This window comes from Cavia porcellus, unplaced genomic scaffold (genome assembly GCF_034190915.1).
Source record: "Cavia porcellus strain 051 isolate PalLab524CR breed Dunkin Hartley unplaced genomic scaffold, mCavPor4.1 scaffold_21, whole genome shotgun sequence".
In the NCBI taxonomy this organism is placed as follows: domain Eukaryota; kingdom Metazoa; phylum Chordata; class Mammalia; order Rodentia; family Caviidae; genus Cavia; species Cavia porcellus.
This window is the reverse complement of record NW_026947504.1, coordinates 46988953-47013160: the sequence shown is the minus strand read 5'-3', so window position 1 is coordinate 47013160 and position 24208 is coordinate 46988953. Positions and strand designations below refer to the sequence as shown.

The 24208-nt window shown below is 46.1% G+C and overlaps 1 protein-coding gene across 8 annotated transcripts; it reads right to left on the bottom strand.

Annotated features, from left to right (window-relative positions):
- Nucleotides 1-718: 718 nt before the first annotated feature.
- Nucleotides 719-21126, bottom strand: Slc25a15 (solute carrier family 25 member 15). 8 transcript variants are annotated; one of them, XM_063232664.1, is made up of 8 exons: nt 20992-21126; nt 18354-18468; nt 13176-13253; nt 12446-12704; nt 7911-8048; nt 5520-5689; nt 4345-4503; nt 719-3158 (listed from the first exon to the last, which is right to left on the bottom strand). In XM_063232664.1, exons 2-8 carry the CDS (start codon nt 18406-18408, stop codon nt 3034-3036), a joined length of 984 nt encoding a protein of 327 aa, XP_063088734.1. In that variant the 5' UTR covers nt 18409-18468; nt 20992-21126; the 3' UTR covers nt 719-3033. The 8 variants fall into 8 exon arrangements, with proteins under 8 accessions (XP_063088734.1, XP_063088736.1, XP_063088733.1 ...); XM_063232666.1 differs by lacking the exon at nt 20992-21126 and adding an exon at nt 20563-20744; XM_063232663.1 differs by lacking the exon at nt 20992-21126 and adding an exon at nt 20547-20718.
- Nucleotides 21127-24208: the final 3082 nt, after the last annotated feature.

Here is a 24208-nt window from a genome sequence, read left to right as displayed (position 1 = left end):
AAAACTACTTAGCTGACCCTGGGAAGAAGTTTTTCAATAGTAGCAATAGTAGCAATAGTAAGGACGGATGGTGACTCCAATTAAGAATCTTGGGGCTGGGGATTTAGCTCAGCGGCATAACCACCTGCCTTGCAAGCAAGCAGTCATGAGTTCGATCCCTGGTACCAATAAAAAAAAAAATTAAGAATCTTAATTGAGTAAACCTCAGAAGTAAAACTATAATTGAAGTTTTTCTTCAAGGCCGGCTGTGGCCTGAAGATACAGTGGCAGGGAGTTTTTCATCAAAATTTCTGGCAGTTCTAAGTTGCCACACTATTCCCTTTCACTCTTATAAACTTGTTCAGGCCTCTTGTGTTGCTTTCTGAAAAGGCAAAATGATTAATTCTTTAAGTAAATTCAGAAATTTACACTGTAAATATCAGAATGATACTGGATTCCTTAAATAAGGTTTATATACTTGGAATAAAATCATCCAAAACTATTTTTAACAACAGAGTGAGGGAGTAAGAAATACGACTGGGTCATTATATAACTAAGCAGTATATACGCACCAACAGTCTTTTTTGCCAATCTGCCTATAGCAAAATTATTTTACATTCAACCTCCTCGGTGAAAAATGCTTGGTGTAGCAAAACTTCCACCTTAAAATACTAGAATAAGTCATTCTTGCTTATTAGTTCTTCACACAGACATAAATAAAATTCACCATAGACTCACATTAAGTAAATAATTTAATAATAGAAGACTCAAATTTCTTTAAACACAGTATCTCTATTTTTGTCTAGAGTACAGATCTGAAATGGTAAACACCATACCCAAATACCGAACCGAAATTTAACCAGACAGAATGAAAAAACATTGCTCATCTTTCCATTCCTCACTTCCATTCGCTTCAGACAATGCTATTGAGGATAATGAATTAGACCTTTAACGAAGGACCTGTGAAAACATCCACCAACTGCCCTACCTGGCACCAGCCCCTCGGTACACGCAGGGGCCAAGGACTCGAGGCGGCTCCCTTCCTGCTGGCAGCCAGTTCCAGTTTCTCTATCTTACCACAGTGCAGGCCTGTTCAGTTGAAGCACCACTCAGTAACTACTGACCATTTAAATATGGAGAGAAAGGTAAAGTAGAAAAACGGTTTTCTTGTAAAGAAAAAGTAAATGGAGGTTCTGAGAGGTTGAGGCAGAAAAACTGCAAACTTGAACCCAGCCAGCCTGGGCAACTCAGTGATTTAATGAGAAAAATCAAAATTAAAAGATAAAGAGCTGGAAATGTAGCTCAGTGTGAAGGCTCTGGGTTCCACTTGCAGTACCCCAAAACAAAAGCAGGAAGGAAGGAAGGAAGAAGAACAGTAAACAGAGCATCAGCTACAGCACGACAAGCATCCTTGCCCGTGCAGAGCTGTTAGCCCTCCACATTTGGCAGCACGCACCTTGCTTCCCTAACCCTCTAGCTCCAGGCACAATGGCTGAGTTGCCAGAGGTTTGGCAAATAGCAGAAAGCTTACGGAGACCGGAGGTTTCACCCAGTGTTGACACTCTGCCCACAACAACAGACATTCAAGGGCTCTCACACCCTCAGCTTGCTTGCTTTTGGCTTTTCAGACCTCCTACGAACACGTGTGGAGAGCACCCTGCCGGTCTCAGAGCAGCACAGGATGAGGCTATTTAGTGGTGACTGGTTGCTCACAGCGACTCCAAAGAACAGCTGTCCATCCCATCCCAAACCCATGTGGATCAGATCGCCAGTGGGGTTTGCTTGCTTTTCTTGGGGAGGAATATATATATACTGCCTCGTTTCACAAAATTGCTTTTCTTATGCTGCACTGCTTTACCAAGTCATACCTCATCATCTAAAGTTTCTAAAAGGCAGGACTGCCTGCCAGTGCAAAGTGTGGAAGGCACCAACGTGCACGGCAGGGAGTGAGGGAGCCCAACGTAAACTCAGGACAGGCGAAGCTCATTTACAGTGAGCTATAAACGCTGCTGCTGTACTGCTGGAGAGAAGCGGGCTGTGCCCATAGCTACTATAAATAGGCCCCCAAACAGGGAGTAAAGGCTTCGCTTGGCTTTGGTATTAATACCATCCTCTGGAAGAGCTTCCAGTTGGTAGAAACAGGTGGGAAAATGAATAGTCTGAAGTGGATGGACTGCACATCTACCGCGGTCAGGACCAAAAGATGGAATTAAGGAGGAGCTGCTGTGAGCCACATGGGATCATCGAAGCACAGCAGCACAGCCCAGCTCCTCGGCCGCCCTTTATCCTCAGCGGTTCAGGGGACGCTTTCTAGGAGAAGGGAAGGAACTTGGTGAGGGCCATACTACTTCCCAAAGGCCTGATGGTCTGAGCTGCAGCTAGCGGTATGGTCAGAGGACAGAACGTGGGCCCATGGAGAAAATGAGTGGCATTATTTAACAGTTAAGTGTCTTGGGAAAAATCCACAATGCCACTCAGAAGCTTTATCAAGAATATAGAAGCCACACCAGTAGGCAGGCCTATTCTACTAAAATTCTACCTGAATATATTAGTTTTCAAGTACCACTTGAAACCCTTTACCTCTTAGTACATAAGTTCAGCAGACTTTAAACACTAGATTTTAAACACAGTAAGCATTCATTCATAACCATTCACACACACACAACACAAAGTCACTTCTCTGTCTTCTGGTAGTATTTCAGATGAACCATGGAACCAAATCATGTTTCCCTCAATACATAACCATCCCGACTGCACGGATACATGTGGTTTATACATAAACAATGCCTTTTAAGTTACGCACACGGGGCCACAAGCCATCCGATATATTTTTATCAAGGGCCAGAGCAACTTTTCTCTTTCAATTAGGGGCAGAAATTGTATGACGTAAGATGGAAGTGCTTCCATCAAGTTGAAGGTTTAGGCAGAAGGGAAGACAAAGAGAAAATTCACGATGCATCATTATAATTCCATGTTGTTCCTGAACTCCAGGAAACCCTGAGATGAATAGTAGTCCTGGTCGCCTGTGCTTCCGAGGCAGGCCCACCTGGGACTTCAGAAGGCTTCCAGCTGGCCCATCATCAACTTCCTGCTGTATTCGTAGGCCAAAAATAGTGCGCCATTGGCAGGGAAGGCTCGAATCATGGTTGGTTTCAGTCCGGAATACAAAGTTGCTATTCCTAAAAAACAAAAGGGCAGTGTAAAGGCTGATGACCACCCTGCGCAGCTGCATAGAATGGGAATATTTGCTCTTACATATCCACACAGTAGCACTAAAGCTCAACAAGTGATAGAAGGATTAACTTCTATTTCCCTAAATTGACAAACACAAACAAGACAAGTGTCAGGTCTCCTGGCAAAGCTGATTCCTATCTACCCCAATCCATGCCCAGTTAATGGACTATGGGTGGGGTACAGCTGAGGCCTGACCCGGTGCACAGAAGCAACCATAAAGCCAGACTGCAGTAAGAGCACCGACATCAGAGTCAAGAGCCCGTTTCCTGTATTAGCATCACCAGCAGAGCTAAGAGTACTGAATTAGATGGGTATGTGTGCATGCGTGCGTGTGTGTGTGTGCGTGTGTTGCATACTTTGCAAAACTAGTATAATGCAGACTTACAGGGAAGTCACAACATAGACCATATCTGCTCTTTGGGACATGAATTAAAGTTGTTTCTGTGTTATTGTGCTCTTTCTTTTAAAATTAAAACAAGTTCATCACTCAAGTTTTAATGTGTAGTGGACATAGAAGGGACAGGTTGCGTAAAATCAGATTTACACACTTACTTAGTCTTCATTCTCCTGCATAACTCTAAAAAGTGGTAGCCTACATGTTATTCCTCAGTCCATTTCTGATCCCAGAAACTTAGCATTAAGAATGTTATACATTCTTTTAAAGCCCTGAAATGGTCCTGATAGATTATCTGATAATGTCTACTCTCTAAAACAAGTGGCACTAACTTCAAAGCATTTATACCCTCAGTGATTAGGACAAAGAATCCTGACAAAGTATCTGGCCCAGGGTTAAGAGTAATAAACCTGAAAGGTTTTTGAGAGCCAGGCAGGATAGTATACACCCTTGTAATCCCAGCATAGTGAGGCTGAGACAGGAGGATCACTATTTGGAAGCTCACTTGGGCTAAAGAATGAGACCCTGTCTCCAAAAAAACAAAAAAAGATTCTTGAGAATAGACATAAGCAAAGGTTTTATGAATAGAAAGTCACAAAAGTGTATTAACATGCAGTGCTTGAACACGATATGAAATAGGGAGAAGGGAGGAATTACACATCTGATCAAACCTCAGAGGAGGCTAGCGCCAAGTGACTTTTCTGTGCGTACCCGCTTTCTGCAGTTAGCAGACTCACCTTCATTTCTCACAACACTTAGAAGGGTTCCAATAAATCCTGCCTGTTTCCCAGACATAGAAAGGATTTGAATTCTGGATTTGACACAATCCACTGGGTATACAGCAAGCCACAGGCAAATTCCACCAACTCCACCGCTTAACATCAAAGGGACAGGACCTAGAAAACAAATAGCAGATGACATTTTATCTCAAAAACAGCTGATGTCACGTTTCCAGAAGTCAGTAGCCACAGGTAGATAAAAACCATAACGCTAACACTATAGTATGTGATTCTTCGAGAAAACTGTCAAAGCCAAGAATACGCTGTTTCCCGTTATGGTGGTCAGTGTGTCACCTGGGCCTTGCCCAGGACAAGAAGCCCTAGTCAGGGCTGTGTTTAGCCTGCTCGCCCAGAGCCGCTGCTCCTGTCCTATCTGTGCAGCCTGGACTGCACAGAACAGTAGGACCACAGCATGGCAATGCCACACCACAGGAAAGCAGGAAGAGCCGAGGAAGGAGGTTACATCTTTTTCAGCCTTCTCACACTGCGATAAATGTTTTTATGCCCAAAAGCCCTAATTTTTCCTTTACTATGCAAAACTAACATGGTCTTAAACATATCCATTATGTCTGGGAGCGTGGTTAACTGCATAACAGATCCAACACAGTGAAGTGAGGTGCTTGAATCTCCCTGTCAAGTCAATCCTGTCAAGCCGTGTCCAGCACCTGAATAGGAACCAAGTCAGACCCGTGCATTTCACTGCTCTCAAAACACTATCAAGACTCATTATCTTATTTTAAGCTTACTGCAAGATTTATAGGTGGTTGTGCAATAAGGAAAGTAATTTCTGTATTTCTCTAAAATGAGTCTAGAACAATCAATGATTGTTATTCCAATAAAGAAGTTTGGTACACTGCTTTGGTCCCTGTTCTGAGGAAATTATCAAGCCAGGGAGAAGGATGCTAGCAATCTCCTGCTGTAATATTACTTTCCAGCATCCAGAAACTTCCCAGTGCTGGGCAGGCCCCCACAGGGAGAATGCAGAAATCACACCATCAAGAAACAGGTACTGTTGGCTGGCAATTTAGCTCAGTGGCATAAGTGCCTGCCTTGCAAGCACGCAGTCATGAGTTCAATAAAAAAAAGAAACAGGTACTGTCAAACCCACAGGCCGTCAACACAAACATATTTACCTAGTTCATCTTTTGATCTCCCTGATGCCAAAAATGATCGGCTCAGTTCATAGCCTCCAAAGAAGAAAAAATAGCCTGGTACTTCCCGCAATAAGGTGCTTGAGAGTCCGTGGTAGAAGCCCAGGGGACCATCCTTCCTAAGGATACTTTTCACGACAGACCAAACTGTACTGGGAGGAGACAGTGAGAGACAAGGTTAGTTCAGGCAGCAAAGGAGGAAGACAAGGGCATTCATACCCAACAGAGCTGGTAAACATGAAAAAGAAGTAGTTGATTTTGTTAACAGACACCAGGAAATTTAATAAAAGGCATCCTTTGGTAGGAAAGAAAAACCTCAGAAGCAAAGGTATTATTTTCCAAGTTATTCTTAAGAAAATTTTAAATGAATACAAGTTTCTAGAAGTTACATTATCAAAGATACAAAAAGAGCTGTGAACCATGTTTTCCATAGTACATAAGTGAGATCTGAATTGCTATCCAAATTCGGCAAGAAGAAGACAGTAGTGTGTTTTCCCAGCCCCTTATCTCCCTCCAGTTCCTGTCCCTTCAGTCTCTGGTGTATTTTAGGGGAACCTATTCAGGTATTTGCTGTTGTTTTGTTTGATGAACAAAGGAACAAATGTTACTTGAAGGCTACACAAATTCTGAGAGCTAAGCTAAGCTCTTGCCATGTAAAAAGCACCCACAACTGAGTCTACAGAAAGCTGGGATGCAGGGGAACTCCTCTTAAGCACGTCAGAGCCCTGAAACAGCTGGGGCATAGCATAATTGTGGACAGCAGACTTTCTTCCCACAATGGTGCACACAACAGGTTTTGTCCCCATGGTGAACAGGGAGAGAAATCACATATTCAGTGCAATGTAGTGAATTCCCTCTGCTCACTTGTTGTCAGAGAGCAGGGGACTCAGCTAGGAGAGGAGGAGGATCAAACCCTATGTGACAACCACAAGTGATGATCTTCTTTCTGAGAGCTTCAGAGGACTCTAATCAGTACTGATGACACCACTGCTCCCATTCCACACCCAAATGTAACACGCTGCTCTGCCTGCCCAGTCCCGACTGTCACATACACTGACATGTACACCTCAAATACCAAGCCGACCAGTATCCACTTCTTTGCAAAATGTCCATCTAAATCCTATGGATATAACCACAACTAGCTTTAAATCACCTTAAACTACTTTAAGGTACAAAAGGGCAGTTTTCTTGGTGACATTAATGTTTTATTCTATTTCTTAATCCAGGAACTGGATACCAAAGGTTCTTAATCCATGATTATTTATAGAATTGCACACTTATGATTTGCCTGTGTATTCTTGACAGTGGTGTATGTTAATTTCAATAAAGTTTTCATGGCTTTCACTTTGCCGGGGATTGAACTCACGACCTCGTGCTTGCCAGGTAGGCGCTTAATGCCACTGAGCTAAATCCCCAGCAATATTACATATCTGTTTTAGTGGCTTTTCTCATTGCTGAGACAAAATATCCAGGGCCCAAAGTTAAAGTAGGAAAGGTTTATTTAGCTCACAGTTTGTAGAAGTTTCAGTTTACACTTGGCTGGCTCCAAGGCAGGGTAACACATGGCAGAGGGGCAAGAGTTCATGACCACAGAAGACAACAAAAGCAACAACCAAACCTTAACAATGTCTTTCAGCCCCTTTTATATTCTATCTAGGTTGCTGGGATTAGTGAGGTACAAAACCAATCAGTGAACTGATCATACTCTCTAGATGTAGGCACCTCTGAAAAGCCTACACCTGCACCCATGATTGCAGGAGGCTTTGGGGGGACATCCAGACATAAACCATAACAATATCATACATATGTGAAAATCATTTTAGGGCTGAGCTAAAGGGTGACTTCAGAATGGCTATAGGCTGACAAGGGTTTTGAAGAATGTTTTCAGAACACAGGCCGTTTTCAGGGACATTTGAAAGACTGGGGAAGGCAGGGAGGAAGCAGATGAAGTCACCACCAGGATGGGGGGTCATCAGCCTCAACCCTTTATGTGAAGCCTAGGAACAGGCATCAAATACTCATCACAGAACTCCAGTCAGTACTTAGAAAGGCTTGGCCCACAGATCCATCTCAAAAGCTGCCCATAGTGTGCCTCCAAATATTGCCTGTGCACCCAAGGGAAGAAAAGGAGAGGTAAGCTCTAGGCTGCACCAATTCTGGGGGTTAAACATCTGTGTCAGATGCCCATGGGGTGGGTGTTGAGTGCAACCTCCACTATACTCAATGATTACTTCAGAAAATTATCCTGTGACTGGAATGAGACACATAATAAGAGTAAATAAATCTGTTCTTTAATTTTAACTCAGTATAAAATTACAAACATAATCTACAAAGGCAACAGAGACTTAATGCTTGTTCCTGAACAGCACTTACTTCTGGCTTCTGGTTATCTTTCCTGACGTCTCCATTTCGAACATGGTCTGCAGCCGGCACTTCACAAGCTCCGTGGGGCACAGCACCAGGGCCGCAAAGGCGGAGGCCACGGATCCCGCGGCTGCATTCTGCAGGTCACTGAAAGCACAAGCAGGGAACACTGCCAACATCAGCGCATTGGCTCCTTCTGCAGCACCAGAAGGGAGCGCGGGGAACATGCACACGCTATTGCAGCTAAGGACCTCATGACCCTGTGAGGAGCCAGCAGCACCCCAGTCTCCATCTGGAGAAGTGATGCTCAGAGAAAGTACATCACCAAATCCAGGTCTGCCTCACTGCCCATCAATGCTGTGTTTATCAGGCACAGTGCTGTGGTCTGCATGTTTGTGTTCCCCACTCCAAAGTCGTATGTTGAAGATCTATCCCTTACTGGGATAGGAGCTGGAGGAAAGGTCCTTGAGAGGCATTTAGGTGTAAATGAGGATTTATTGGAGGGTGAGCCCTTCATCATGGAATTAATGCCCTTATAACAAGGGACCAGACTACACGTTTTCTCTCTCTACCCTGTGAAAAACGCACTGAGAAAACACTATCTATTAACCATAAAGTGGACTCTCCACAGACACCAAGTCTGCCAGGACCGTGATCTTGGACTTTCCAGCCTCCAGAGCTGTGAACAATGTTATTTCACCTCCCCACTCTACGGTATCCCAAACTAAGACACACAGCAACATGCAAAAAAAAGCCTGAATAACCTGGGACAGGGGAGGACCACCCATAGTCCCACCACTCAAAACATGCATTATATTTCAGTGTTCCACACACTAAGCATTAAGTAACATTGAATTCTAAGACCACTTCTCCCTGCCCAAAGTCTAACCTGGAGCAACCAGACATGCACACAACCACCACACAGGAAAACTCAGCATACATTTTTACTGCGGAAAAGATGTCTTCGTTTAGCTGAGGACCTCCTGAGAGTGCACCCCAAGGGTTCACGTGCCAGAGCCTGCTCCTCAGAGGGGCAGGGTGAGGCGGTGGGGCGGGTAAGAGGCTGGGCCTATGTTAGGTCACTGGGGCGCTCTTGCTCACAGAAGGAATTGAAGTTGCTCTGCAGGACTGAAGTTGGTTCCCAGAAAAGTAGATGGCTATATGCGGAGCAGGCCTCCCCTGAATCTCGCTGCCTTCCTGTAATCACCTATGAGCTCTCCCTCTCACACACTGTCCTCCGGCACGACACCATCCGCCCAAAGATCCTACCAGAGCCAAGCAGGTACCAGTGCCATGTTCTTGACCCTCCAGAACTGTGAGCTCAGTAAACCTTATTTCTTCCTATGTTACCAACTCTCGGGTATTCTGTTAGAGGAAGAGAAAACGGACTAAAGCACCTCCTCAGCCTCAGCACTCCAGAGGGCAAGAGGAAGGGACCATGGGCCCTGTGCATACTCAGTGGTTTTAGGTGAAATGGCTAAGCTGGACACCTAAATCCACTAAAAGGGAGAATGCACCCACATATAAAATCGAAGCAGTTGCCTTCTCTCATACGAGCTTATACCACCAGCCCAGTCACCAGCAGAGCTGTGAAACTGGAGTCCAACAGGAGTTCAGGAATAGGGCAAAGTCCGAGCAGCTGTTCTCTGGATGCCAGCAGGGCTCCTTTAAGAAGTCTTCTTCATGCCCAAGACAGTGTTTTGCAGGTGCCCTGCCAGTAGGTGGGAGGCCACAATCCTACATGAGCAGAAACCACTGAATAGGTTGCCTGACTCACACATTAAGTCTTGGCCTCTTGCTGTCACTAGACAGCTGACACCACCCAGAATCCCTGAGGGGAACCACCTCTGCTGACTACCCAACATAAAGGTCCCCTAATAATTTCACTGCAGCATGAAACAGAACAAGGTCGAGGCTCCTCCAACCTGGGCCGTGGTTCCTACTCCCGGTGGCCTATTATTGGTGCCATGGCCTTGGTGCCACAAGGGGTTTCCAGGGCTACACTGGCCTTTCAACCCAGGTCTCAGTAGAGCGGCAGGGTCAGGCTTTTGTCCAGCTGCAGGGCAGGCCAGCTGTCCACCTGAGAGAATGAAGCCTTTGACCACGAACAGGAGGACCAGCGCAGCACAAAGGAACCGTCCTGCACATTTCAGTTCCCTCCTCCTCCTCCTTCTCATCCTCTTCCTCCTCCTCCTCCTCCTCTTCCTCCTTCTCCCATTCCTTCTTGACTCATTTGTTCAAAACCAAGGATTAGGATGATTCCTGCTGCCTTCCAGGCAGCCTGCAGATGTGTATCTGGCCTCCCTCAGGGACTCTGTCAACTTGCTGATAGGAAATACTCTATTACGGTCACGACCAGGGCTTGCCAAGCTGCTAGGACAAAGGTGACAGTCAATAAATGTGGATGTGTACTCAACCTCCAGTGCACTGGTGGCTCAGACATCTGAACGAACGCCAAGCACCTTGCTAAAGGGCAAAGACAAGGCTAAATCAGGTCTGCCATGGACTTTGGCTCTCTAATAAACGCTTCCATTTATCCACACACAAAACGAGGCCCATGGGCACCCAGTTCCACGTGTGGTATCCCCACGTGTGGTATCCCCACGTGTGGTATAAGTGTGTAGAAAGGGCAGTTGGTATGAGATGGTTCTCAAAGAACTGAAGATTTCTCATCTACCCAGTAGAATTTCCTCAGCCAAACAAACAAACAAACAAACAAGCCTGATCTCAGCACTCCCACTGTGTAAGCTCCATCCAGCCAAAGGTCACAGCAGACCAGCACTCTAGGTCGTGTTCAAATCAGGAACAGATAAATATTTACACTGGATTGCAGAAATCCACAAAAGCTTCTCACAAGCGGTTCTTTCCTTTCACAGCTCTTGACAAACCCTCTCTGGATTAGACCCCTGCAAAATATTCCAGAACCTCTAATGTGGTCTAACGGAAAGCAGGACTGAGCAGGGATGAGCCAGAAGGCATGGCTGAGCTGGTGATCATTAGCTATCAATACACGTGCCTCAGTTTCCCCATCTGTAAGTAAAAAATGACACACCTGCCTTGCTCCTGTCAGGGCCACAGAGTGGCCACTCAGATGTGACATATATGCCGGGGCTTGGCAGACTCTCAGATAGCATTCCCTTGAGAGCCATCAGCAAACACTGTTCTTCAGGGTGAAAAAGAAGATCCTTAGCCCAGCAAAGATTGGCGTGCCGTTCAGATCATGTTAAAGAGACTCGTTCCTTCACTGAAGAACTTCAAGGCATCCTTAACCTGTCTGTGACAGGGCCATAATTCATGTCTCAATGCCAGGAGGCTCTGAACCACTGGTGGTACATGCATGACTGTCCCACTGGGACATGTGACATAACTGCCTCCTGTCATAACTGCCTCCTGCCCCTTCTCAGGTCACCAACACGGACTTCTGGGGGCAGTACGCAGGAGCACAGCTGTGAGGTACTCCATGGTTCTCATTAAGAAAGCACTGGGCTTGCACTGTATCGAGGGGCCAGACCGCTTCTGTGAGAAGTGAGAAGACACCGTCTCCATCCTGTGGCTGGGAGGCTGCTCTGCTCAGAGGGCAGCACCAGTTCCGTCCACCAGAACCTCACACGCATACGCCCTGCTTGCTGGCTTCGTTTCCCTGCTGAGCCTCCTTAAGGAGCCCAAGGGAGAGCCTGAGCCCAGGCCTTGGGTAGAATGCGTCTCCCTCCACTGGGCACAAAACTTCTGCTCCTGTCAGTCGCCATCCTGGAGTGCCACACACTCTGCGTTTACGCTGTGGGACCTGCAGTTACAGTAGGGTTTCCAATTCCTATCACACTCATCCACAAGGCTGCCTGTTGCAACTCTCAAGCCAATGTAAGACTTTTAAATTGTTGAAGGGAGGACAGCTGTTATTTAAGGATGGAATGCTGCACTCCAGCTCTGGCACAGAGCATATGTTGTGCCCGTGTGGCCCTCACCGAGGGAAGAGAAGCAGGTGGGCACTCTACGTTGCACAGGTGCTCATGCTGACTTACCAGTGATTTCTGAGCCACTGGTCTCTATATAGTATCACTGGGAAGACCAAGCACAAGCCAAACTCTGATGTTTGATGGCAACTTGGCCAAAAAAGCGGGGAACTCGTCTGCATTTTCTTAGATATTCCCAACACCTCCCTAAGTTTCACATTCCTCTTAAGCCTATTCATCTCAGGTCACTTCTTCTGACACTCGGCACCATGCTGAAGAAGTGGAACTTAAAACTTCGGTCCTACATTGCATCTACGGCTTTAGTTTAGCACTTCCGCCCACTGACAAGCTTCTCTCAAAGATACCAGACTGCTAGGGTGGGTCCTTCCCGGCACCAGGCTCCAGGAAACTCCGTAGCATCATGCACATGCTTTTTCCAAGGTTCACACCAACACAACTTATGATACCATTGTCAAAAAAAAGGTACTTGTTTTTTAAAAGGAAAATGTTCTTCCTGTGAGCAATCATTAAAAGCCTGGCCACACAATAATGCTAGTATTTTTGAAAAAGCACAAGGCACCAGTTCAGACTCACCTGAGCTTTGCTTTCCTGTCCAGTCCAACCACTCTCCGCACCAGCTGCTGGCAAAAGCCATAGCACATGAAGAGCACCGAGTTCTCGGCGATGTTGGCAATCAGCGCTGGGCTGGTGCCCTTGTAGAAGCCACGGAAGCCCACCTGTGAGTAGGTCTTCAGGCAGCAGTCGGTGAGGCCCCGGTACAGGTCAGGGAACGTCTGCATCTTCACCTTCATGGTGTCGAAGGGCTGCCCGGTCAGTACACATGCGGTGCCCCCTGGAACGCATGAAACAGTACACAGGGTCCTCAGCTATCCAAGGGGTGCAATGCAGTGGCCCACCCCAGAGGGATTACCAAGGCAATTTAAAAATTCCTTCTGATCACGTTACCCCTGAAACCTAGCTGAGCCCCACAAACAACTACAGCAGGCCCTAGCAGCTGAGTCCCACCTCACAGGGCCTCATGATCTTGGCAGGGGACATGTGTGCCCCCAAATCCAAGTCCCAGCTGCAAAGGCACTGAGTTAGAGCTGGAGCCCGATTTCCTGTGATGGGGCTGTGACTTGTGAACATCTGTTCCTCACCTATTTCCCAGGGTGAGTGCTCACTACAAAAGTAGTTAATCCACAGCAGGGGCTGCAGGTGAGACAAAAGCCACACAGAGGCACACCTGGGAAAAGACAATCACTCCTTTTGGCCTAATCCCTTTAATTATGGTAGCTAACAGAAAAATCAGAGTGCTACACACCAGAAAGAAAATGGAAGCCGGCTACTCCATGGAGAGCACGATCTTTGATCCAATGAAAAACTCTTTTCAATTTTAAGTCTACCAAAAAAAAAAAAAAAAAAATTAACTCTACCAACTAATAATTTGTATTAAGGAATAAACTGAAACTTATCTTTGCTTAGCATAAATGGACCAAAGTTTACCAGTGCTCAGCATAGTCTATGTTTTATACTTTAAGAATATCACATAAACTGTGTTAGAATATCACATAACTGTGTTAGAACAATTCCGTAATAACTCCAGATCCTGGACTGGAGTGAATATTTTGAGAAGAGCTACTGGTTAATATTTACTACCCTCCCCAGGACTTGAGAAGCTTTTACATCTCAGAGGGCCCCTGCTTATGCTGGGAAACACTGCAACCAAACAACGATGTTGCTAAAATTTCATCAAAACGGAAAGGAAGCCAGGTCTGGTGGCACATGCCTGCAATCCCAGCACTCAGGAAGCTGAGACAGGAGGATCACCGAAAGTTTGAGGCCACATTGGGCTCCATAGTGCATTCAAGGCCAGCCTGAGTTACATAATGAGACCATGTCCCAAGGGGAAAAAAAGGAAGGAAAATTTACATAAGATGTTCAAGAAATGCAATTTTAGGAGCTGGGCATTTAGCTCAGTGGCATAAGTGCCTGTCTGGCAAGCACAAGGTTGTGAGTTTGATCCCGGTACTAAAAAAAAAAAAAAATAGTTGGCCTTCTGTGATCTCATCACTACCATTCACTTCTTCTAGGGGATAACAGCACACTTCTCTTTGTCTTCCCACATCATCCCCAGGTCTGAATTTGTGGAATATGAGTTTGTTGCAATTCAGAATTATTCTCTACCAGGTACTACTGGACAAAAATAAAATGAAATCCAAAGTATATCAATGAAAATTAATTTTTCAAAACATATGACTCAGAATTTTGAAAGATTTTCATTAATATATATGCAGATAAACTAAAGCGTTTAATCCTTAACACATTAATACTCAGATGAATGGCTTCCATATTTTCATTTAATCAGCCTGAAAGGTGCAGATACAGGCTATCAATACAATATGCATTTGCAAGGCATCTGTGACCACTCCACTTCCAACAGGGAAAAGAAGGCAAGTGCAGGTCAAAATGCAAATTTCCTCCTTCATCTGCAATTCACCCTGCACCACCTGGCCCCACCCTGCCTCTTCCTGGGAGTGATGATTACTCAGTACACCAGCAGCTGGACCCGACACCTACAGAGTCTCTGAGTTCTAGGAAGTTAAGAAAGCCCACGATAATTACAGGGACCAAATATTTCCCTATTTACACAGAAGCCAGAATTCTGATGTTTTTCTGAGAGACAAATGAAAAAACCCTCTGCATGTCACAGCTCCTTTTGCAAGAGACATGCCCAGACTGTGGCATTCCACATTTAACCAAGGGTGACGTTCAGATTGTCAGCTCCTGATACACAAGCAGCGAATCAGAGTGCATGAGCAATCTGTCTGGGCAGAGACAGTACTGATGGGGAAGGGGCAGTTCCAGGGATGACAGGCAGGTGAGCCTCACAACCCTCAACCAATCACAGTACCGTTAACAGGCAGGCAAGCCTATTGTTTTTAAGATATTCCAAATGAAAAAGGTTTTTGAGTTGTCTTTCATTTTGGCATCTGAGAAGATAAATAATAAGTAATCATATTCCCCAACTACAATCACTGCTCACTGCAACAGAGCTGTCAGAGCACTGGCTGGATAACAATGAGAGTCATTAAACTAACTCTTACAAGCACTACCCAGGTTTCCCATTAAGGAGACTTAACCCTTGGAATATGCCTGGCCTCCGACCCATAGTTACTCAATTAGCTATCTCCTTTAAATTCCCCCATTCACTGGTCTAGAGCTTGAGATCCTTTCCCGGAATCTCTCTGACAAGTGCAGACAAGGACAATGACAACTTCTTGAGGGAAAACTTGTCTGATGGGGAGCTCTGTTCAAAAGAAGGAGGGAGGCAAAGATCAACACGTTTGTGCTCCACCCCGGCCCCTCAGCAGATGAATCCTTGGTGGGTGGGCTACGACTAGAAGCACCAGGGGCCCCTACTCCTGCCAGAAAATCCCGAACTCTAGCAGCTTACATGTCCAAACACCAGGGCAGCAAAGGTACCAAACCACTCCTTTTCCTCCAGGACAGGGGCTGCCCCATTGGGCAGGATTATGGTTTTTTCTGAGGTTAGTCATTTAAGAAGTGTCCAAGAAATAACAACAAAAAACTAACAAAACTAGACAAGGAAATCAAGAACCTGGCCCGGCTTCACGTCACCTAGCTGCGCAATACTGATCAAATCCACTGTCCTTCTTTGGAACTCTTTCTGCATAGATAGTAGGAATTAGAGCCAGTGATCTCTGAAGGTCCATCTAGTTCCATCCCTCAATGACTCTGGGGAAGGGCTGGGAATATAGCTCAGTGGCTCAGGGCCTGCCTAGCAAGTACAAGGTGGTGAGTTTGACTCCCAGTATCAAAAAACAAAACAAACAAAAAAACTCTGATGACAGAAATCATTATAGCGGCAAGGAATAAACAAACCCATGGATTCTTAACCTGTCACTGGCCAAATGGGATTTGTGTCTTCTTCTGAGACAGTCAGGCACTTAAAAGTGGTTTCTGCCAAAAATTGTGGCTCTTCGTTTGGGCCTACAAATGCCCAATATGCAACCAAAAGCAGAACAAAATCTGACCTTCATTTTTTAGAACACTGGGTCAGATTCTTTTCAGTTCTGCAAATAGACAGATTAGTCATTTAAAGAGCATCTAAAAGATGGCAGAACAAGTTTATCTATCCTAAATTTACCTCGCCTATCTCATTACCCTTCAGAATGGAAGAAATCAGAGTACAAGATTTACAGAGACTTTCAGCCAGACCCAAAAATCTCCGCTGTCCTAAACCTATGTTATCTTAGATTCCAGCAAAGCCTCACATGACTGACACTGCCTTTAAAGCTATTAGGATACTTCCCACGGGAACTAAATTCACCCCTCAAGTCATGGGGATTTAACCTGAGTTTAAAATCCAAGACTGAGATAACTGACGGGACCCTGGCCCACCTCAGCGAGCCCTTAAAAGTGGTCTCCTAGTTTTGTGAATGGCCAGTCTGAACCCTTATCTCAGACTGTGTGTTCTCTAGGCACTCAAGCAGGAGTCTTTTCCCATTTGTTACTGGCTTGATCTTTGCCATGGCTGAATTTCCCATTATTTTCTCCTTGCATTAAAGCTTTTTTCACTATAAATTTGTGCTTATAATTTCCAGTATCGTAAAAGTAAGGACCCACACTAGCCAGTGACACTGGGACCCTTGAAGTAGCAATACTGCTTCCCATGTGCACTCCCAGCAACTCACAGTAGACGGGACATTCAAATGTCACCAATGGGCACCTCCTCTGACCACTCTACACCCAGGCCCCCGACCCCTGCACTGGAGCTCGCTGGCCTGAGAAGCTGTATTAGCCAGGGGCAGCCCTGCGCTGCTAAGCACTGGGACAAACACCTACCAAGAGTCAGCAGGGACACAAAGGGTCCATATGTACGACATGGTAATGGTGTAATAGTTACGGAAAATGCCCACCATGAATGTCTTCCATACCAAGCTCCCCCAATACTGTTGAGACCTACATTAAAACTGACATTAAAACCTACATTAAACATGGGCTCCAAATACCTGAATGCTACTTAATTATCTCACAATACCCAGTGCTTTTTTTTTTTTTTTAGACCTAGATCTTTGACAGACAGATCAAATATATATAAAATACATGAAATGCCAAAAGTTGAGAATTTCACCTGCGGTTAAAACCCTCCTGAGACAAGACCATGCCCAGGGTGTTCTGATGGTGACAGGCCAGAGGTCCCTGCACTCAGTTACCATTTTCTGCAGCACAGCAAGGAGGGGGGTGGTGCCCCAGGGCATGGGGAGCAGTGGCTCTTTGTGCAGCTTGGGGGACTGACCCAAAGACACAAGAGATTGCAGAGGCGGAATCAGCCATCCTGCAGGCCTGCCAGTCAGGCTGAATACTCCTGTGGTCTCTAACCTGGGAGTGGTGCCCCAGCCTGGGGCCCCCTGTCACTATCTGTAACAGGCTGGCTTCAACTTTCCCCATTAGGCTAATTTGGCTAAACTTTGATTTGTAGAAAAAGATTATTTTCCAAAGATTTTTTTTTTTTCTTTTTTTAACAATCAGACAAAGGACCACACTGGTTCTGTTGACCCAGGTGGCCCCACTGCGTAAGAGCACACTGGGCCACAGTTCTCTGGCCTCCCAGCCTATAAAGCTGCAACCCACATGGGAATCAGTATGGCGGCCAAGGTAGAACCAGAGGCTCACAGGAAAATGAGCAATCTGGGACCTAAGATAGCACAGGTCTCTGGAAAACTACATGACTACCATACCATATGCATCTAGTTTCATAGTTACTTTCTGGCTGAGCTTCCTGGTATGCCTGCCTTTTTATTTTCTTCTTTGTGGTTTGGGGATTGAACCCAGGGTCTTTGCACTGAGCTACATCCTTTGCCCTTTTATTTTGAGACAAGACCTTGCTGAACTGGACTGGGCTCCAACTTGTCTGATTCAGACTCCCAGATTGCTGGGATTACAGAAATGCACCACCATGAATGACTTAGGGCTCTATCACTTATAACACAGTGACCAGCATGGAGCCAGCACTGGCTCCCATCTGCCTTTGGGCTCACCTTAGCTGACCATTCCTAGAAAACCCCACCCTGTCTCTTTTCCTCCTGACTCTAAGACACTGTGGAATTTGCCTCGTTCCTAAGCAGACCCTCTTTCCTTTTCCAGCACCAGTAGCCAGCATTTCCTATAAAGAGCTGCAAAGGACCTGGAAATGGCCAAGACTGCATACCCTACCTATGTGACAGTGGATGAGTGATTTCATCTCTGAGCTGTTTCCCAGCAGTTCTCACCCTTTACTTTGACTCAGTTTTAATACAGCAGAAATTACCTTTTGTCATACTCCCAATAATATTATACTTCCACTAAACATATTTATTCCAAGATTAAAGTATATTACTTCTGAGGTGATGGTGGGAATATTCGCATACCCCTGTCCCTGGATCTCACTGAGATGGTATTTGAGCAATACTTAAGACAAAGTTTTCTCTGGGATTACCTGCAGCCCCCGCTGTGAGGTCAATGGCAGCTTGGATGGCAGGACTGGATTTCATGGCGTTGCAGGGTTCTGTCAAAGGCACCTCTCTGGAGTTTAGGATGGGCACTGCATCTCCCTGGAAGAGGACAGCATTCACCATTAGTCAGGCCTCTGTAAGTTACTGGACCTGAACTTCTGGGTTCTAGGAAGTGGATTTTACCTTGCTCCTATGGAATGGGGCACAAGGAGCTCCTAAGTGATTTGATTGTCAAACCCCATATATCAGAAATTCACTGTATCATACCACAGCTCTAGTAGCACTTCAACCAACCTTAGTGAAAACCAAGACATGAACACCAAATAAAGAAGCCAACTTCAGATATCCTGAGCCACACCAGACTAGCTTTTCAAAGACCTATGATAAAAATTCACTGTACTGACTTCATTCCAAGTTCAGGCAGCAGCCTGTGCTGGGTATGCAAGAGGAAGTCTGGAAAGCAGCATGAACAGTCAGGAGCTCTACTAAGTCACATGCACCTGGGTACAAATGTCTGCTCCACCAGCAAGGTGGCCCAGTGGGTCCCTGAAGCTGGGTGTCCTCATCTGTACAAGGTGAATGAAAACATGATACAAAGGCAACCACAGAGTTGGGTGTGGTGACACATGTCTGTGATTCCAGCACTCAAGTGGCTGAGACAGGAACATTGCAAGTTCAAGGACAGCCTGAGCTACAGAGTAATACCCTGTCTCTCTCCCCTCCCCCTGCCCTCACCCCACAGGTCAAAGGTAATCACAAACAGTGAGCATGTATCACCAGTTCTCAGAACCAGGCCCTACACACAGCACCAATAGCCTCCGTTCACCACTTCTGACTCCAGGCTTTTCAACAGTAAATGTGCACAAGATTCAGAATGCAGATACTGATTAAATAGGCTCCAGGTCACATGACAAATTCTGTGGTTGTGACATAATCCTAAATCAGGCTGACAAGCCCTGCCAACCAATTGCTTTTTGAGATGCAAGCCTGGCCAGCGCCCCAAACATGTTTGAAAAGACTCTACCTGAGGCAGTTGTTCAGCATTCAAATTACCAGGCCTCTGTCCAGATATTCTAAGCAATACATTTGGGTTGGATCCTGGAGAGTTCGAGGGAAAAAGTAATCTATTCCTCCAGACAAAAATCATCTATTGCTGAGATACAGACTTAAATATTAACCAGGGAGGAAAAAAGGTGGCTCCTTTAGATAGAAAATTAAAATGACCAATTCAGCAACCAGCTCCCTCACATTTTCAAACTGTGACTTATTCGTGAATACCAAGGAACAGTTTTCCTTTCTCATCATACTGTGGAAGCTGGTGGGCTGGATCAGGTAATGGCCAAGGTCCATTTGAACATAAGCATCATTCCACAGGTCAGCAGGAAATTATGGTAGCCATCAAAAAGCTTAACTTGAAACACTGTGCCAATGATCAAACTCCAAGAATCTTCCCTTTCTTTTTTTAAAATTCAAGAATTTTCCTTTACCAAAAAAATAAATAAATAAATAAAAGGAGGGGGAAAAAGTTAATACCAGCAACGACAAAAAACACAGTAGCTAAGAAAGCAACCACGTTTTCAAGTACAAGATCACAATTTATATTACTGATTGGCCTGTAATGTGCCATTACGGGTTAAGGGTTATTTCTTACTAGAAAAGGTTACCAGGTCTAATCTGTTGTCCTTTTCCAAACGGAAAGTTAAGTCAGAGGATAACAAGGTCCACTCCAAGGTCACAAAAATAGTGGCAGACAGCTCATTCAACTCAAAAATTGTCTTTCATATGATGCCCACAAACCACAGTATTCTAACACGATCTAAAAAACAAGATAAAACAAAATCCCCGTACACTCAACTCTGCATTTTTGGAGGGGGGAAAAGGCAACTGGGAAGCAGTCAGACATATACCCATGGTGGCCTCTCTCACCTAAAACTCAATTTCTTTCAATGTGGACACTTCTTTCCTAACTTGAAGGAAAGAAAAGCACATACACCATTTCCTCTGCGTGCGCTAAAGAGTCTGTATCCCTTCACTTAAACCAAATTTGAACACATTATAACCTGCATAGTGCTAGCAGAATTACAAATAGCTACTTGTCACATGAACCCAGAAAGTGTGCACGATTCAAATTATGCCTCGCTAGAGCTTGAAGACACGGGGGTCGGGAGCAAGCTGACCACCATGAATTCACACCGACTGCTGAGCTCGCTGTGCCACTTGGAATGGACACGCGCGGTCCCTCCAGCATCCAGGGCCACTCTCCACACTACACCAGCGCGCAGTGCAGAGACAGCAGCGCCAACCGCACTCCGCTCTCTGCTCCTTCCCGGGGAAACCGCTTCTCGGATGAAAGGAGAGGACGAGGCTACGTTTCCCACCAGCGCCGGCGAGCTGCCGCGGGAGGCTGCAGCCGGCCACCCGCCGCCCTCCCGCCGCCCTCCGAGCGCCACACCGCCCGCGCCCGCGGGGCCAGCAGGGGCGCTGCGCCCATTCAAACGCGCTCCGGGCCGGCCGGCGCGCTCGGGCGCGGGAGATCGCCGCCGCCCCGCCGCCAGGCCGGAGCTGCCCGCGGGCCCCGCGCCCCGACCGCCAAGAAGCACGCGCGAGCCCGGCCGCGCTCACCGCCGCGCCTGCGTGGTCCAGCTCGGCTCCGCGCTCAGCCCGGCGGCCCGGCCGGCCCGGCGGCCTCTTTACGTCCACGTCGGCCGCGCCCCGCCTCCCGCTAGGCCTCCCGCCCGCCCGCCCGCCCGCGGGGAGCGCTCTGCGCCGGGCGGGGGAAGCGGAAGTGGGCGCGGCGCGGGAGGCCGGGGCGCCCCGGGACGCTGAGTCGCCCAGGCGCCGGGCCCTGCTGCTCCTGGAGGCTGGAAGTTTAAATTCGAATCCAATCGGAAGCACCCAGATGACAGCGATGGAACTTACGTAAGCTTATTGCCAGGTTAGAAAACGAAAGTTTCCAGTCTCCTCCCCCAAAGAAGTGCATCCCTCCTGGCACACCGGAAAGTACAGACGAAAATTCAACTCAGCTCAGCTCCAGCTTCTCTGATCTTTGAATTCCAAGTGGATTTCAGATCATCTATGGTTCTCTGGCATTCTATTAAAAAGCTGAGAAAATGCAAAGAAGCCATGTATCCCAGAAGGGCCATCGTTTTTGTTCAGTGCCCCAGCAGCTGCTGAGCGGGAAGCTCCTGGTCCGTGCAGGACACCTACTCGGTGTTAGCACTCAGCTCACCTCCCCAAGGCTTTGCTTCCCCTTCCTGCGTCGATTTCATTTTTCTACGTTGTTTTCTCGGTTAAGATATAGTGGCAGGGTAGAGGGGTTGTTTTTTGTTTCTTTTGATTTTGATTTTTACAACCTCCAGCTTGTTTGGATGTGGTGTTGGATAACTGACCATTCATTGAAGCTATGGTTTGAGGCACAGGTCAGTGACTTAGGTGATACGGTATGTGCTAGGGCTGACCACGGCTGCACATGTGGCCGTAAATGGATGTTTTGAAGTGACCAGAGTGCCCTAAAGAGTGGGCCGCACATTAGTGTCAGCACTTCAGAATCTGACTTTGTGTAACACTTTAATAGAAACAAGCAGGAGTTTGGATGACTTATCTACAGTGAATGTCACACCTCACAACTTGGAACCGGTAGCCATGCCACCTGCCCCAGGGGCTTTTACTGATTAGGAAAAAGAACCCCAGGGGGACCCTAATGAAGAACAGACTCAAAGCTCCTGGTCAAAATTAGAAAGAAGCCTACTGGGCGGGGGATTTAGCTCAGTGGCATAAGTGCCTGCCTGGCAAGTGCAAAATGCTTGTGTCAACGTCTGTGTGTGACATCTAATGAATATTTAACCTCTTCTAAGCCTAGCCTGAGTGACTGTGTCCTTAGTCTTTGTGAAGCCCCTTTGCTCCTTGAGGTGCTGGAGCACTGTGCCTTAAGGTGCAGGTCTGCACCCTTGCTGAGCCGTCAGTCCCCAGCCTAAAGCTTTTCTTTGTCCTTCTTATAGCCTTTCTTCTGTCTTCCAAGGGCCGTTCAGATGCTGACTACTCGTAAGCAGTGCCTTCCGTCATTTTCCTCTCCTTTACCTCTTCTTGAGGAACCTCCGTCCTAACTCTGTAAAGTGAGTGACACTCAAGAGTTTGCTTAAGATTTTAACTGTCAAGAGCTACAAAGTAAGCTCTTCCGTACAAACCCTTTTCCATTTGTCCTCAAGCTGACTAGCTCTCAGGCTGATTTGTTCTCTGAACCTCATGCCTAGTATTTAAATGGCCGGTGCAAATGAAGGTCGGGAAGAAACCCAGTTGCAATGTTACAGGCAGCGAATTAGGAATTTTATAGACAATCAGATAGGACTTGTCCTTGAAGGAGTCAATGCAAAAGACCAGATGCCTTATCACTGTGAGGGAGACGGACACCTCCTACTGTGAGCCAGGTCTCAAGACAAAAGATGAAGCAAATGCACCCATATCCTAAGGATTGAGATTTTAAACAGTTCTCTATCACCTTGAGGAAGAAGCCAGGAGTCATCGCCCCAACCCCCTACAGGAAGAGTCACTGCTCCTTAAGAATGCCTACTTGCTATGTGACTTGCTTCCCCATTTGTCCCGATTAGATCAATTTTACCTGAGCAATTAATCTTATTGGTTAACTATAGTTCTGTCCCACCTTATGCCTGCCTTGTGAGTCTCCATGTTTTCCCCACCTTGGACCCGTCTCACCTTGTAGCTTTACACTCTAAAAGTCCCTAAATGGGCTGGAAGTTTAGCTCAGCAGAATAAGTGCCTGCTTGGAAAACCCGAAATCGTGAGTTCAGTCCCCAGTACCAAAAAATAAATAAATGAATAAATAGATAGGTAGATAGATAAAAGTCCCTGGAAAAGTCTTTGGCAACCCACTCAGGGTCCCTTCTGTCCCTCAGACAGAAGCTTTCTTTCTCTCAATGAATATACTCTGCTCTTAACCTCTGTTGTTCCTAAAATTCATTCTTCGATTTTAAATAACTGTATGAACTTACATCAGACATATAGTAGGTTGGGAGTTTCATTCCCTTATATCAGTAGCACTCACCCAAAATTAGATAGATACTAAAGGAAGAGCTCAGCTGGATTCAACAGAGCTCTGTTGAACTCAAAAAGCTGTGTTTTTACCCACCTTACTGTGCAGTAGTAACTCCAGAAGGCTTCCTTTACAAAGCTTTCTCTTTCCAGGATTATATCTCCCAGAGGGGACCTTAAGCTTTGCATCAGAGTGCTTGCCTAGCACGTGGAAGGCCTTGAGTTTCAGCCCTAGCACTGCAAGTTCTCCCTTTGTAATATTTTATAAAAATCACTTTAGTAGTGCAGAGCCCATCCCAACATTGGCAAAAAAAAAGTCTTTTTAAGAACACAGAAGCAAATAGCTGATAAACTGTTTAATATCCAGATGGAAAATCATCTGGTTGACACTAAATCAATAAAGTGTCTGTGAAAACTTTGTTTCAATAGTAATTCCCTAAAAATCATGCCACAGAGTGGCATGTTAGGCAGCTGAGTCGGTTAGAAATATTATAGGCAGTCAGACAGGGCTGGGCTCTCAAAGGAGCCAGCAGAAGTTCAGAGACCTTGCACCCTGGGAAGAGACAATCACCTCCTGCAGTAGGCCAGATCTCAAGACAATAGCAAAGCAAATACAACCACATCCTAAGGATCCACAGTCCAAATAGTTCTCCATCGCCCTGAGCAAGTCAAGAGTCAGCATCCCATCTCCTTACAGGAAGAGTCCCTGCTGTTAAGCATGCCCTCTTACTATGTGACTTGCTCCCCGATTTGCTCCTAATTAAATCAATTTTACCTGAGCAATTAATCTTAT

What these genes read in the sequence shown, in the direction of transcription:
- Slc25a15 (XM_063232663.1), bottom strand. An exon ending in CCTCACAGCGGGGGCTGCAG is followed by an intron (nt 13,254 to 18,353) that starts GTAATCCCAGAG and finishes TTTTTTTGGTAG; the next exon opens with ACTTAAAATTGAAAAGAGTT. An exon ending in AAGATAACCAGAAGCCAGAA is followed by an intron (nt 5,690 to 7,910) that starts GTAAGTGCTGTT and finishes GTCTCCTCCCAG; the next exon opens with TACAGTTTGGTCTGTCGTGA.